This window comes from Ictalurus furcatus, chromosome 7, assembly GCF_023375685.1.
Source record: "Ictalurus furcatus strain D&B chromosome 7, Billie_1.0, whole genome shotgun sequence".
NCBI classification, from domain to species: domain Eukaryota; kingdom Metazoa; phylum Chordata; class Actinopteri; order Siluriformes; family Ictaluridae; genus Ictalurus; species Ictalurus furcatus.
This window is the reverse complement of record NC_071261.1, coordinates 367,596-383,820: the sequence shown is the minus strand read 5'-3', so window position 1 is coordinate 383,820 and position 16,225 is coordinate 367,596. Positions and strand designations below refer to the sequence as shown.

Genomic DNA, 16,225 nt, shown 5'->3' with positions numbered 1-16,225 from the left:
TGCTAAACTCAAACCACTGGTTACACCTGTAACCTCGCACATGGGCAAACACCTCTTGCTTTTCACTTAGCGATCATAGCTTAGGCAATGAAAGGGCCAAAGGTGAGTGCTCCTGTTCTGTTTGAGAACAATAGATACCTGCTTTGCAGTGAGAGCTAGGGAGTCAGAGGAGGAGGACGAGCAAAAGGAAGACCAAGATGATAACCTAGGAGAGCGATATCTGATGAGATTCAGGACACTTTGGTTGACCACATGGTCAATCATGGTCTGACGCTGAAGGAGGCTGGGCTGAGAGTTCAGCCAAAATTGTGCTACTTCAATGTGGCTTCAGTCATCCAGACATTCAGGAATGAGAATAGGTCGGAAATAGCTACTAGATAATAGATAGGAGGCCAAATAAGAGGTACAAATAGGAGGTACACTTGATAGTTGATTGGACACCAAGATGAACTGATTAAACACATGGAAACAGCTGTGGTTCCCGTTTGGTTGGAATAAAAACCTGCAGCCACACCAACGTTTTGCAGATACGCTTCAAGACCCCTGCTGTAACGTATTGCAAGTGGACAGTCTAAATACTGTGCTGTAAACAAAAAATAGATTTAATATATTCATGAAATTGGGAACTGTACATATTTCTACTTTGTCAGTGTAAAAGTACTGTTACTGTATTGTTCTAATCATAGTATATTATAGTAATATAATTTCTCTCAATAGTTTACATTTGAGACGCAGTGACCAAAGCCTGAAACTACTGCAGCTTATACAAAACCATTTCTGCCTTCCGCACAAATCCAAACAATCCAGAGTTCTCGCTTCTTTTACTCAGTTTGCAGTTTTAAACCACATCTGGATCATTTCGGGAGGACTCGACGCTGTTCTGAAGCAGTGTTTGCTTTCGCAAGGGATTTGTGCGTGAATTTCTGGACGTGTTTTTAGAGTTTTGAGAAAATCAGACATGCTTTCAGAAAACGTGTAAGCGATTGAGGAAAAACTGCAATCATCGTTATGCTCTGCGCAAACGTCAGCCACTGTTGTGCTCATTTGTTGTGTTGTGCTTCGAGGTTAGTGACTCATTAGTTTTATTTTATGTTATTTTTTACTTTTGATTGGGTATGTGTCCCTAAGCTTGCTTGTGTATTTTGAGATTAGCCTGTCCCCCTTGGCTTGGCTACCATTTTTGTTGTGTGCGGGTGTTTCGTATTTGATTTTGGATTATTTAGGGAGGAAAAGAGCAGATCGGCATTCGTTTATTTTCTTTATTGTGTAGGTAACTTGGGTTCTCTTGGTACAGTTAGACTGGGTGTTTGTTTATTATTTTGGTCTGGACTGGCCTGATGCAATTTACTGGTGGCTCTGTACATTTAAATTTCTTATATCATATCTCCTTCTCAGAGAAATAATTGCCAGCGTTCTTTATTCATTCCACTTTATCTGTTATTGTCTCTAACCCTAGACTGGGGACACACCTGTGCTAGATGACTGTATGTTGTGGGATTACTCTAAAAATTCACTAGATAATAGCCTACAGCATAAATCAAGTGCGAGAGCCCCTAGAATTAATTTTGTTTGAAGCTATGCCATTAGTAACGTCCTGCCTGACCGAAATCTATGGCCATGAGCCACTGCTGTTTATCACAACGCCCACAGAAAATGGATTTGGGACCACTAAAGTGGTCCAAATGCTTTAAAACAAATTAAATAAATTATGATTTGTTAAAGTGTTCATTTGCATAATAGTGCAGCTCTAAAGGATGTACTGAATTCAGTAAGGCTTATAAAATTGAATGGGGGAAAAAAATCAATCAACATCAACATTTTATTCAAAAGCACAATACATACAATAAATACTGATTACACATGGGAATGTCTTTGGGATCAAACAAACAAAAAAAATGGTATCCAAATCTTTCCTACCTGCATTAATATTGTTTGTGTCTTACACGTCACAGTCATGGAATATATAAATATAATTAGTGACAGCCACTGACTCCTAAATCTCCAGTAAAAAATACACATAAAAAAAACACATTAAATGAAACGTGGTGTCAATTTTCTAAAAGTCTCAGAGGCATTGTCTATCCATAGGCCCATAGTCCATTTCTTACATTAAGCCACTAAGGCCTCTCGATGGGCGGCCTGTTAAAGCAGCTAATTGGAATGGTACGGTTAATGTGCTCAAGGTTGTCGATATCAGCCAGGATGGTGTCGATATCGTTGATCATGCGTGTGATGGCAGCTCTCTGCTCAGCCTCTTTGTCCTCTAGCTCTCTGAGTCTGGGCCTGAGCTCTGTCTCCACACGTCTACGGCTCGTGGCTATAGCGTTCTCCAGATCCGTCACCTTCTTTTCATCCACAGTTCCTGGTGTTCCTGCGGGACATGTGCCAGACTTTAGGAATGAACGGACTAGATCATATATCACACAGAGGTTTGAAATGGAGTCCTGATCTCTGCTGCTTCCTTTCAAGCTGTACTTTTTCTGCATAATGTCTCCGTGCACTCGGAACGTAACTGAATCCCAATGTGTAGGAGGTGCACTATTTTATTATTTATTTTTTTGCCTGCCAGGAATCGGGTTGAAACTAGAGGTGTGAATTGCGACTGGGATCCCGGGGAACGTGACGAAAACTGCACGTGAATGGGGGGTCTTTTCTTTCAGGTGAACATGCGGCCAGACATGAAGCTCGCAGAACAAAGAGCGAGCGCGTTCATTAACATGAATATGAGCTGCTGAGGTTCATTCCTTCATCCTTACTAACTGCCTGGTCAGGGTCATGGTGGTTTAAACGAGGCTGCTTTAAATCCAACTATATCCGTTAGAGAGTTACGAACAAAAATCGTAATTGCTTGAGCAGGATAAAAAAACAAAACAGGAGCTACTGAATACAGCAGGCAAATTATGAACTCGAGTCATGTAGCTAAGGTTGAGGAAGTGTCAGAGCCAGATTTTACAGACCATGCTGACAGTACTGCCATTCCTACCTCGAATATTAATTCATGTCTATTTATTTATTTTTTTTTAAAGTAGTGTAATTCATAAAAAATATATCAATATATCAATTAATCAACTGAATAAAAACAGCATGTTTGTCATCAAGACTCACCAATTAATCCTAGAAGGTTATTAACGGTCTTCAGAGCATCTCCGACAGCACCCTTAGTGTTATTTGCATTAATATATGCTCCACTGGCCTCCCAATTAACCTGAAGTGGAAAAACAAATGTGGAATTGAGTACACTCAGGATTTAACGCGATGTCAAGTTCAGTTGAGCGCAGGCGTGTGGGTCTTACCTCCTCGGCTAGCTCCCGCTCTCTCTCTGCGTTTGTTTTCTCCTCGGTCAGTTTGTTCATGGTTGAGACTGCTTGGTTATTTAGCACTTCCAGGCCTCCCTTCAGCGCCGTAGCTGTTTTCAAAAGATCTGACGAGGACGGCAGGGAACCAGATATTTTCTACGGAGACAAAGAGAACAGCCTCACGAGCAAATTCAACATGTTTGTGTAGCCACTTTTCAGAGTGGCAGCACGGCTTGACCCTAGACCGTCAGTGACGACTCGCGCCAGCGAGACTTTATTCGATATGCGAACAGAGAGAAAAACAAACTTCCTTCTAGAAAGTGCAGAACAAACATGAAAATGGACCATTGTGTTGTGAATAAATATGAATAAATAAATAAGTTCCAATTTTCTGATGGAACTTAGATTTGCATTTCGTCCTCTAATTAATTCTTTCGCTTGTCACTTGAGTTACCCGGACGTAAATGAGATGTAACGTATGTTTCTCATACTGTACCTCTACTTTGGCCAGAGAGATGTTTAGCTTGTCGAGCGTGCCCAGAGCATCACCGTAGTCGCCCAGCTGGTCCAGAATGGCCTGAGTCTTGTCGTTGCTGACCATGGCTTTCCCAATAATGCCACTAATTATGGGCAGTTTACTGAGGGCATCATCAGCCAAAGCCTTACTACTATTGAGCTGGGCTTCAAATCCTAAGCAAAATATAAAGTTGGGGTTGTTTTTAGCAACAATAATTTCTAATGATTATATTAAAAGATTTAAAGTCACCCCATAAATAAACGTATACCCCACCCCATTCATATACATATTCACATTATATATATAAACTGTCATAAACATGCATGGCATAGTATGTATATCTCATTTAACGTCAAAATGGCTATAGCTTATGTTCCACTTCGGGTCACACAATACCTGTGTAAGAACGCTAAGCACAGTACGACAGCATCAGTTTGCTGTCTGACAGAAGAGTGCTATTAGACCTAAAATGTGTCCTAACCTTTGAGCTTCTCCAGAGCCTGATCCACACTGCCCAGATTGTTAAACAGCTTCAGGGCTTTATCTGCATCTGCTTTGGCAATGGTGGCCCTGGCAAGCAGGTTTTCCTGGACCTTAAAGCACAAGGCAAGGGTAAGCATGGTGACATCGGTTTAATATTATTCGCCAAAAATGTGTGAAAATAGTGAACAAGTGAGGTTATATTATTTATTATGTGTCCATGGGATATTCCTTTACCTGCTCAGCATTTTTAAGTTGTTTCATTAGCTCCACTGCCTCTCTCTGATCATCCCCGGCCTGTTTATGCAGCTCCAGGAACCCTGACACGTTACTCCCAAATGAATTCTTCAAACCATCCAGTGTGGCAACCAAGCTGGTGATGTCCTTCTGTAGACAGAGAATTGACCTCAGAAGTGTACTCACCGTTTAAAGGAGCGCATCCCACGGCCCACAACAAATACACTGCCGATATATATATACTACCACAGAGTAGTCACAAAACGGATTAAAATGCCCGTGAGAGCTGTGATTTGATGCTGTATGTCAAGTGCATTTCCTTTTGAAACACGGAGTCAGGGAGGAAGCATGCCGAATGGTTTGACTACTACCGTATAAGGCTAATACTTTTAAAAAAATACACTGTTTATGCTAAGCTGAAATCTACAGCTCACTGCTCAGTACCTTTGGGGCCTTTGGAAGGTTTTTCTCCAGGTCAGATATTTGTTTCAGAGTATCCAGTGCCACTGTGCTTTCCGTCTCTGCTGCTTTACTCAGACGAGACGCCTGCTTGTTCATGGCATTCACCTGGGCTATGTCTGCCTCGTACCTGCAACAGTGATTAAAAGAAAAGTTTACATCAGTATGAGCTGTCTATCTAATTATCTATCTATCTAATACATATATATATATATATAAATATATATCTGTTGTGAGGAAATCAGCGGATAGCTTGTGTCAAAAAAACCAAATCGCTTACTGAGTCCTGAGGCCATTTAGTTGCTCTGTGACTTTGTTTTCTCCACTGATGACAGTGCGCATAAGAGCCAAAGCTTTCTCAGCCTCGAGAAGAGAGCTCTTCACTGTCCGCTCCACTGTTGCTGCCTCACCCATGTGCCTACAGAGAAAAATAACATTCTGAGGTCAATAACGTTGTTAAAAAAATGTACCGTAATAAAGCTGCGTACTTAAACATGCACGGTCACTTTCTAGGAAGAAAATGCTCTATACACTTCTTTCTTTTTAATTTCACCTTTGAGTAATAGTACTTTTTAGGCTAATACGCCTTTTAATAAATAAGATAACCATATTCAAAGTAGCGTCATCCGAAAGCACTGACAAGACGCTGCACTCACTTCTCAGCGAGATCGCTTGCTTTCTGAACCAAATCGGACGCGACGTTTGTACCTGGTACCGCATCACGTGAGGGGAGCTCCTAAAGTAGAACAATATAAACAGTACAAATAGACAAACGAATCAATGACTTAACACGGAACAGGTGAACACAGTAGGGCAACAGACCAGTAACACAGCGTGGGCGGATACTGGAGACGGGACTAGAACCGAAACATGAGCACATAGCATTGTAAACAAAACCATGATGTATAAACTCCGTGACTCCGTGACTGACATTCAGCCCCCATTTTACAAGATCAACAGAATTGCTACAGGAGCTATTTAAATATTACAAAACACTCACAATTGATTGGATGTCCCGCTTGGCCTTCTGCAGATTTTGCCTAATATCACTGATGAGTTTCTGGATGTCAGCCACTTCTGTCCGATACTGCCGCTCCTGTCGGACGACGCTCTCCACGATCTGTGAGATGTCCTGTATTTTTCCCTCGTCTTTCCGCTGATCGTTGCCGATGGCTACCAGCTGGGCATGAAGACTCTTCTCTGCCTCTGCAGGATGAATGATGAAAACTTATAATCAGTCAACAGAGGTTAAAAAGTACTTAAGTAACTGTACTTACTATGCTTAAGTATCATTTTAGAGGATTATTCATTTACCTACGTTTTGTGCAGCATAGATTGATTTATAGCTATTTTAAACCCCCGAAATCCTTATCTACGGAGCCTCTGACGTGACAGTGGTGATTCTCTAACAAGGCATGGTCACGAATTAGTATATTGAGGACACGTGATAAGATTTCGAGGAAACAAATGAAGTATATCATGAGATACCAAAGTCATAGCCTTGAACTGTGTAACGAGACCATGACTTAATACACTGCGATGTCATCATTTTAAATACATGGCCTCCAGTTCATTCTTTCAGCAGGTTCAAGTGAAAAAGGATATCCGCTTTGAGAATTCACTTAAGATAACATGGATAACGGTGTATCTGTGTCACAACACCAGTGATGTCAGTACGTTTTAGTGGATCGTTCCGTGATTGAAGTAACGTGTAATCTTCTTGCTTAGTTTCCTGCAGTCACAATCATCTAAATTCGTTGATTTCTCAGTTTCACTCACTTACAAATATAATAGTTGCCATGACTGAAGCCTAAGTATATTAAATCATGGTCAGTCCTTATTAAAAATTAACCATCACAACCAGTGATTTTTCTACAAAGAACATTTCGCTTATTACTCTGACGTGTACTTTATACTCCTGACATTCTTTAATGACGGGGGAAATTACCTGATCTCATTAATAATGTCTATGAATTTGAACAAATGAGAGCAATGTGGTTAAATTTTTAATTTCATATGAAAGACGTCACTAGAAAAGGTATGAACACGACCCCCTAATCTTAAGCTCCATAAGTTTTATCCAAATTGAGTCCTGTGAATCACGATGCTACGATCGTATTGGGGAAAAAATTCAGTTAAAGTAATTTACTTTTATATTTAAGTGTGTGGCATTTTTACTAGCCAGATTTTTGACACAGTTTCCGTACGTTCACTTAGTATGGTGTACGCTGTCAAGTGATGTGTCATATTCTTTATTTTGTTTTGGCGTTCTTTTTGGACTCGACAAAAAAAGAAAGTGCGTGTTTTACCAATAAGTGATTCTGCTTCACTTTCCACTGTCTTGACCATTTCCTCAGCAGTGCTGATTGCTTTCTCCATGGCCCTTGTGATGTCCACACCACCGGTCCCCACTTCATTAAAAAGAGCCTCCACGTGCTGCAGCTTCTTCACGTACTTCCCAATCTGTTTAATCACAACATCGCGACACAGCCATTAACTAGGTTTCTCATTCAACGTCTTCATTTACAGCTGCGAGAACACGAACTGACTGGTTATGTCTGAAATGCAGAACACATTTCCCCCCACCTGGCTCTTAACAGGGTTGAAGCATGATGGACACGTAGATCCGACACACTTTTGTCCCTCGAAACCCTCTTTACACTTGCACTGGCCCTGCTCGCTGCAGGAACTGGCGATTGATCCCTTTGGGTTGCAGTTACAAGCTACAAGACAGAGAGGAGAGCATAACGGAACGCTTGTTTACACCAGTACAACGTACTACGCAGACGCAGGATTTGATTACACTCCTTCTTGCGTGTCAGTATTTGTCTATGTTACCTCGACATGCATCGCCGGCTTTGCTGTGGAAGAATCCCTCCAGACACTTCTCACACTGAAAGCCTGTGGTGTTGTTCATGCATTTGAAACACTCCCCTGTCAAGCGGTCGCAGTTGCCCACGGCATTTAAGTCCAAGTGTCCGTTACATTGGCAGCTCTGGCAGGGTCGCTGAACGCCACTCTCTCCCAGAGGATCGCCATAGAATCCATCGCTGCACTTTTGGCACCGAGAGCCTATAATTCAACACAGGAAAATGAGCAGACAATTATTTTAGGCTTGAATGTTCAGCTCTCTAGTGACGCTTAACTCCAGTCCTGTTGTTTGCTACTCACCTGTTGTCCCAGGTGGGCATCTGCAGTTTACGTTCAGTGTCCCTGCAGTGAGCGAGCAGACGTAGCCCATGGGGCATGGGCACTTCTTGCAGGCTCCAGGAATCTCAGGGTCGCTGTAGTAACCAGTACCACAGGCTTGTCCACTGGGTGTCTCATCAGCTGAGTAGCAGTCCCCTGGAAAGGACACACCACGCCACACCACCATGTGTTATCATTATGTCCCGATGGCTTTGGCCTTTTGTAATTAGCAACATCCCAGAACAATAGGCACATCCCGAATCCTTTTTTTGGTGGAACTACATGTAAAAGATGACTAGTCGTCGAGTCTACTACCGTATTTTTTTAAATTACTTGTCGACTAGTAAAAACAAATAATCTTCCAACCCCTACTATTATCAATACACTAATGCTGTTTTCCGAGTAGCGTACCTGTTTCAGGATCACAGCTTCCTCCCCGACAGGCACATGGCTCACACTGGCTACGGACACCCTGACCAGGGAAACGTCTTTTATAGCCTGTAGCGCAGCGCTCACAGAAATGTCCTTCGTAACCTGTCGGACAACGGCACTTCTCTACCCAGGATGCAGGGAGGCCAGGACCCAACCGAGCCGAGACCAGAACCACGTCGTCCAGATAACCATTTCCTGGTGTAAACACATAGGGATTCAAAAACATACAAACTAACCATTAAGGATAGTTACAAAAAAAAAAAAGAAGATGTGAATAGACCTTAATCAATATATTTGCATACACACCCCCTTCCCCAAACGTGACTCGGATCTTGATGGCCGTAAGGTTACTCAAAAGGGTTTGAAATTCCAGCGCTGAGAGCTGGGGATTCCATCTGCTGCTGGGTTGTTCATCCAGCCTATAAAATGAATTACAGTACTGTATACTCCTGTACAGAATGAATAAAATAAACCAAACATGCTGTCTAACAATGTATATTGTGGATGTTGATAGGTCTAGGCGAATTGATCTAATATTTCTAATATTATGACATTATCATCAATCGAATCTTATGTTATTTAGCTTGTTTTGAGCTTGTTTTTATTCTGCTGGCTGATCACTTGGCTTCTTTCTAGAAATGAATGCTTAAAATCCAATACAACGAGCCAATTTCAAGCTTGAAATGAGTAAAAGTGCATTTGTATATTGTACGGTATCGTCAAGATCCAACTGGAATAGCAACACATTCATCAACCGTACACGCAAGTCATTAATTAACGTGGCATTTTCCTCACGTCATTTGTACGTGTTTCTTTTGAATTCTCTAAAGTGCTGAACTCAGGCAGTACTGCAGCTGGAAGGCTAGTAAGGCTGGCACTGCAGCAGCTGAGGCTTTTTTAAACACTGCTATGCCCAGACCGCACACACTAAATGCCAAAATGTCTGTCTAGGAGGTTCTCTGTTAGTAAACGCAGAGCCAGCACTGAAAAAAGTGTGCTCTCATTAAGCCATTCTTCTAGCGCCTAATGAATCTACAAAAAAACAATCAGCGAGGCATTCGCATCGGAGTTTGCATTACTACCATTTCTGTATACGCAGAACCAAAGCGTACACTCTAATAATTACTCAAAAAAGGTTTTGAGTGAATTCCATAATCGTACTGTTTGAACAGTATCCACATAGTCATATTTTATACAGAAAATCTACTACAATCAGAATCTACTACAATCAGAATCTACTACGAAGCTGGGACACAGTGCTGCTGCTAGACAAAATGGGGTCCTTTACGCAGCATTTTGTTTTAATGCCTGCATGGTTTTCATTTAATAACAGTGTAGAATGACAAAGATTAAAAATAATAATAATAATTTTTAATGAATTAGCTTAGTTAGCTAGTTTCTCGAGTATGGGCAAATATATACATATATATATTTCAAACGTGAAATCGGCAGATACATGTCTAGGTTTAAATATCTTACATATATTTGGTTTATTGTAATTGTGCAATAAGGATCTATCTAATAAGGATATATCGATTTGAAAATATCCGATATATTTTCACTTGCAAATTGTAATTTTTTTGCTGCGTATGCCGCACGTGCTCTGCGTGGGCTATATGGAATACAGGTTAGGTCAGATTACTGGAAGCAAACCGCTAATGCTTACCTGAAAGTGTAGGTGATTTTCTTGCCACAGGAGATGACAGTCCTCATGTTTCCCAGCGGAGCAGAAACCTTTAGTCCAGCACCTTCTAACACGACATCTGAGGTAGAAGGATAACGGACTCCCCGGTTCAGACGCAGTACGAAGGACAGTGTCTGACCGTAGCTCAGAGCCTGGTTCCCCAGATACTGAGCTGAGCGTGACACAGAAAGGGAGGAAAAGAAAGCACATTAAAATTTCTTTTAAAAACACTTCATCGTTACGGTCATACTGAATAATTGTGATAGATGTGATTCGTTGAGTAAAACTCTGAACCTGGAGCAGACAGGTAAACAGGCATCACGTCTGCAGAGATGACCTCGACGCTGTGGTGTGTTGGAGACCAGCGGAATTGCACCTGGGATGGACTTACACTCGGAGCAGTGACGACTCGCCAGCCCTCCGTCCCTGTATTTAGACCACATAGACCACTTTTTATCAACTATTCCTCAGGTTTATTGTCTTGTCATGCAATTTAACCCACAGAAACACCGACTCACCTTGATCAAATGTTGAGATGATGTTGTAAAGCGAGTAACCCTGTGCTGGAGAGCACTCGTTTGAATGACCGTTACAGAAACAGGTTTTCTGCCTAAACGGAATTTTTCAAAAATAATCTGTAGATATATATAAAATGACAGGAATGTTTAAGTAATTATACGCATCATCCATTACTCACTGCAGCGGCTCACAGCCGGTGGCTGTGACTGGAGATCCGTTAGCGCAGCGATCGCACTGGGCCCCCTGCACACCTCGCTTACACACACACTGCCCCTGACTGTTACATCCTGAGCCCTCAGAGCCTGGATAAAATAAAACAGGGTTGTCCATGCTACCATCACTTCTGCCTTGCTCTTTAGGGATAAATGAAAATTTTATATCCGGATTCCTGTAAAGCAGCTTTGAGACAATGTCCGTTGTTAAAAGTGCTGGATAAATAAAATTTTAACGAATTGTATTGAATTGAATAGTATTTTTTTAATCCTGAGCCTCTACCCAGTTCAGATATCGATCAGTGGTAAAAGTATGTTCCATATATATCATTTCTTTAATGAAAAAAAATATAATTTAATTTAGACTGATTCAAAAAATACCTAAATGGTTGTTATATAAAAAGGATAATGCTTATTTGTGTGGTTTTGCAACATCAAAACACTTTTTTTTTTTTAAATAAACAAATAAAGAAGCCATAATATACTGTGGGGGATTTTAGATGGTTGAATGCACTTTTCAATATATATTATCACTGGAAATGTGCTTTACCAAATGGTTGAGCAGATGATTAATGGAATAAGCTCCACCCAGATGTTGACCTACCTGTGGGGTTGCAGTAGCAGGGCAAGCAGCGCTCTCCTGCTCTCTGGTGGTAGTATCCTTCCTTACAGCTCTCACAGTGCCGGCCATCGGTGTTGTCTTGGCAGTTCGCACAGCGCAGGCCCAGGGAGTCCCGCACGCAGTACAGAGCCTTTCCATTACATGCACATCTCGAGGCTTCAATTAAACAGCAAACAGACAAAAAAAATAAAGCATTCCCAATAAAATGTAGTGTTAAAACCTGATACTGAAATGGATTTAACTTTGGTTATATTATGAAGCTACATAAATCGTTTGCAAAATTATTCCCAAATAAAAATGTAAAAGGTGGGACTGCATAAGCATTCAACTTTGCATGCAACCAGAAGTCATATCATTAGTTGAACGGAGCCTAAGTGTGCATAAATAAAGCGTCATATCAAGTGATCTCAATACACCTGTTCCTAGAAGGCCCCAGAGTTTATTAGAGAACATACGTAAACAAACAGCAGAATGAATATCAAGGAGCTATCAAAACATGGAAAAGCATCAGTCAAGATTCGTGGGCATGTGGAAAACGGTTCTGCGGTCTAATAAGACCAGAGAAACTGGTGGTGGTGGGATCATATTGCATCATGTTGACCCAATTACTGACTTTTGATGACCTTCTCTTGGTTGTGCCATGGTCTTACCATTTCCTGATCATTTATTAAATAGTGTTCCTTTGGATGTTTAAAGTTTGGGATCTTTTTTTTATATATATATATATATATATATATATATATATATATATATATATATATATATATATATATATATATATATATATAACCAAATCATCCATCCGTCCATCTTCTACCGCTTACTCCTTTTCAGGGTCATGGGGAACCTGGAGCCTATCCCAGGGAGCATCAGGCACAAGGTGGGGTACACCCTGGACAGGGTGCCAGTCCATCGCAGGGCACAATCACATACACATTCATACACCCATTCATACACTGCGGACACTTTAGACACGCCAATCAGCCTACCATGCATGTCTTTGGACTGGGGGAGGAAACCGGAATACCCGGAGGAAACCCCCGCAGCACGGGGAGAACAGGCAAACTCCGCACACACATGGCCCCGGCGGGAATCGAACCCCGGACCCTGGAGGTGTGAGGCGAACGTGCTAACATAACCAAATCAAACTAGGTGAATTTATATTGAGATCATGTGACACTTTTCAGTTGCAGGTTGTAACAGGGCACCAAGAAACTTTTGCCAGATGCTCGCTCAAAAACTTTCTGATGATGAAATTAGGAAAAAAGTTGTGTTTAAGTGTTCAAGTTTAAATGACATCATAATCCAAACTTTCCAAACAAGCTGCTTTGTATAAACTCCTAGGCCAGTGTTAGGCCACACCCTGAGATAGACACCTGCATTCATCCAGCAGTAGTAGCAGGCAATGCTATGCAGACACAAAGAATGTGAAAAGGATATGGCAGAAGGGGCAAGAAGAAGACAGCCAGGACCATCGAGGATCATAAAGTGAGTCAATCACAGGTGTGTCCACATAGCAACATGAAGTCAACTTGCTTTTGCTGGCTGAACAATAAATAGGTAGTGGCTTTGGGCAGGTTTTGTCTTGTACTCTGAGGTATTCAGCACCAGGCTGATCCAATCAATTGGATTTAAGGGTCAGGTAATAATGAACATCAGCTGCACACCTCCTCAGCTCCAGGCAGACATAACATTCTTACTAACATACCCACATTGCGCTGATTCATTCTCTGCCAGGTTAGTAATCAAACAGCTGCTTACTGAGCTCTGTAGTAACAAGTCCAAGATCATATATGTTTTGGAGTGAAAAATTATAATTAGCAAACGTCTGTTTTAATCGTGTCCTTGTTTACAAATAAATAACTAATTACAATTTGATTTAAACTGCTATCTGTAGTGGTAGAATAACTGTTTATTCTTTCCTACCTAACGTATCATCTGACTAAACACTGTAATGGGGGTTGTGTTTTGCAGTAAATATGAACCCTACCAGCTCTGACAGTTCCTCAACCTCAACGACATCATTCCTGTTCATGATTGACTCCAACTAGAGACGTGTACTGGACTGTTTGTTTTTTAAAATCCCGCTAGTTCTGTTATTATTTTTGTTTGCATGTGCACATCATATTTAGTGGGCCAAACCCCAAAGGTATGTAGACACCCTAGCGGAATTGTGAGGGTTTTTTAAAAAAATATATTATATATATATATATATATAGTTATTGCTAATGAATTTTGCAGGTTCTAAAACAAAAATTTTCCAAAATATTAAAAACCAGTAGCTTAATTTAAACGACCGCTACCCAGTAACCCAAGCAGCTCCTAATGTTGAATGAATGAATGAATGAATGAATGAATGCTGTAAATCCATTGTGTTGATATTAATGAACATCGTACCCTTCTATTCTCCGCCATATTCCCTGTGATCCTTTCTGGCAAGCTTTCTGAAAAGATTTTATCCGTTCATCACCAATCAGTTACTGTATCTACACACTCAAGATATATGATCTGATATCCTACCAATTTCCTGCAACCCAGTAACAACTAACTGAAAGCAGCAAGTTCGCTCATCACCCTCCTTTCTATTGAACTTTTTGACTAAATGTACAGTAGGAAACAAACATTTTAAATACTGATTCATTGAATCTTGTATTACTTTTAATTTTGTGCTTTTTTGTATCGTGTCCAATGAGCACTATCCTATTCTAAGTGCCTAAAGTCTGGAGCCTATCCCAGGGATCTCGGCGCACAAGGCAGGGGACACCCTGGACGGGGTGCCAACCCATCTCAGGGCACAATCGCACACACATTCACAAACTACAGACCATTTAGAGATGCCAATCAGCCTACAAAACCTGTCTTTGAACTGGGGGAGGAAACCAGAGTACACACAGGAAACCAACGAAGCGCAGGGAGAACATGCAAACTCAGCACACGCAGGGCAGAGGCGGGAATCGAACCCTCGACCGTGGAGGTGCGAGGCAGACGTACAAACCACTAAGCCTGTCTGGTGTATTTGTTTAAATGAAACAAATACGGTATGCCGTTAAGTTTAATAACTCATTTGAGCACAATTTATTTTGCCATTATTTGTGCTAGGATTATTCAATCACCGAAACCACTGATCGTTTCAGTGTCAAGCCTCCAGTACATTTCTGAGACAGTGGTACTTGCCCTTGTCGCTTGGGTGTTACCATTAAGGGGGCATGTTTTGTATTTTTAGTATGTATCTTTGAGTCAAACATTAACGGTACATCCGTGGTCCTGAAAGCCCGATTATGTATTATAAATTATTCTTTTTTATAGTACCCTTGGTAGTTTGGTACCTTTACACACCGTGTGTTACAGCTGTTTATACCACAGTACCGGTGACTTATTTGATTCTGATTGTTCAGGTGTTGATTCATTCCTAGTTCTGGCTGCAAGGTCTCAGCCTATATTAATGCGTTCTTCTAATACTACTGTTTCTATAGTAAGTATATAGTAATTCATAGGGATTTGTATGACAGGCAGTCTAAAGACCTAAGCCTAATAAACACTGAGTAATAGAATTTAACTAAGAAAGTGTATAATCACTGATCTCAAGACGTTTACTGTAAGGAACCATTTATTTAACACTTATGGAAGGAGTCTCCAGTGTCAGTACTGCCTAATGGTCAGTACGTTTGGAGACACATGGGCGTCGTGGAATATTCTCCTATAACAGCAAACCACCAGGTGTACTGCAGCAGCACTCTGCCCCATGCTCAGTCTATTTAATTGGTTTCAATAAAGAAAACTGCACTTACACAGATATGTTCCTTGAACTGGAAACCAGACGCAGATTGCGCACAAACAGATCCAAGCGCTCTTCATGTTCCGGACACTCCGAGTAAAGTCCAGGTGTTGTGTGTAGGTGGTGTGGTGTAATAATAATAATAATAATAATAATAATAATAATATAAACCACTGCACGATCCCGACTTGTTGCACGACGTGTTTGCTGCCTTTGCTCTCAGTGCGCGAGCTTTTAAACTGTCTGGAGGCTCGTGCATGCGCCAACACGCCGCGCGCGCTTCACTGACTCACTGACTCTGACTCGGAGCTGATTCAAAAGCGCGCGACCCGCTGACTGGCTGTTAGCTGTTAGCTGTTAGCACACCCAAACTCAAACTTTCTTAAAACTCGCTCTCTCTGAGTCCCAAAAAAAAAGGCTACTAAACTGTACATTTCCCCACCCTTTTTTTTGTGTTCATAAATGATATCAAACATTATTTACTAATGACGTGTGGTAATTAAACACACTTACTCTCCAGAAAATAAAAAGGACTTTGGACCTGTGCTTTCTTGTGTTTGGGGTGGTACTCTGAAGGGTACACCAGTTGTACTTTTAGCACGTATCTTTCACCTGGAATTGTGAATGTAGTTTAACTTTAAACATGATTGAAGCTACGTAAATGGACCGTAATTATCTTTTAGAGTAAAACTTTGCAGATAAAAGATACACGCTAAAGGAAAGGAGGTACACTGAAGGTACCACCACAAAGACAAGAACGTTTAGAACCCTTTTTCTGAAAGTGTATTGTATGACCAACAAGA

The 16,225-nt window shown here is 41.2% G+C and overlaps 1 protein-coding gene across 1 annotated transcript; it reads right to left on the bottom strand.

Annotated features, from left to right (window-relative positions):
* Window positions 1-1,801: 1,801 nt before the first annotated feature.
* lamc2 (laminin, gamma 2) lies at window positions 1,802-15,607 on the bottom strand. Its single transcript, XM_053627948.1, has 22 exons — window positions 15,436-15,607; window positions 11,630-11,803; window positions 10,992-11,115; window positions 10,813-10,904; window positions 10,589-10,720; window positions 10,277-10,466; window positions 8,917-9,029; window positions 8,590-8,805; window positions 8,161-8,334; window positions 7,828-8,061; window positions 7,576-7,712; window positions 7,299-7,452; window positions 5,990-6,195; window positions 5,646-5,725; window positions 5,270-5,407; window positions 4,975-5,119; window positions 4,531-4,680; window positions 4,295-4,406; window positions 3,793-3,986; window positions 3,294-3,452; window positions 3,106-3,205; window positions 1,802-2,371 (listed from the first exon to the last, which is right to left on the bottom strand). The coding sequence occupies exons 1-22, from the start codon at window positions 15,500-15,502 to the stop codon at window positions 2,118-2,120; spliced, it is 3,345 nt and encodes a 1,114-aa protein (XP_053483923.1). The 5' UTR covers window positions 15,503-15,607; the 3' UTR covers window positions 1,802-2,117.
* Between the last annotated feature and the right edge of the window lie 618 nt (window positions 15,608-16,225).

Coding starts and splice junctions, on each gene's coding strand:
- lamc2 (XM_053627948.1), bottom strand. CDS start 15,502: ATGAAGAGCGCTTGGATCTGTTTGTGCGCAATCTGCGTCTGGTTTCCA. Junction 10,905..10,991: donor ACCGGCTGTGAGCCGCTGCA/GTGAGTAATGGA, acceptor AATTCCGTTTAG/GCAGAAAACCTGTTTCTGTA. Junction 8,335..8,589: donor AAGCTGTGATCCTGAAACAG/GTACGCTACTCG, acceptor TGTCCTTTCCAG/GGGACTGCTACTCAGCTGAT.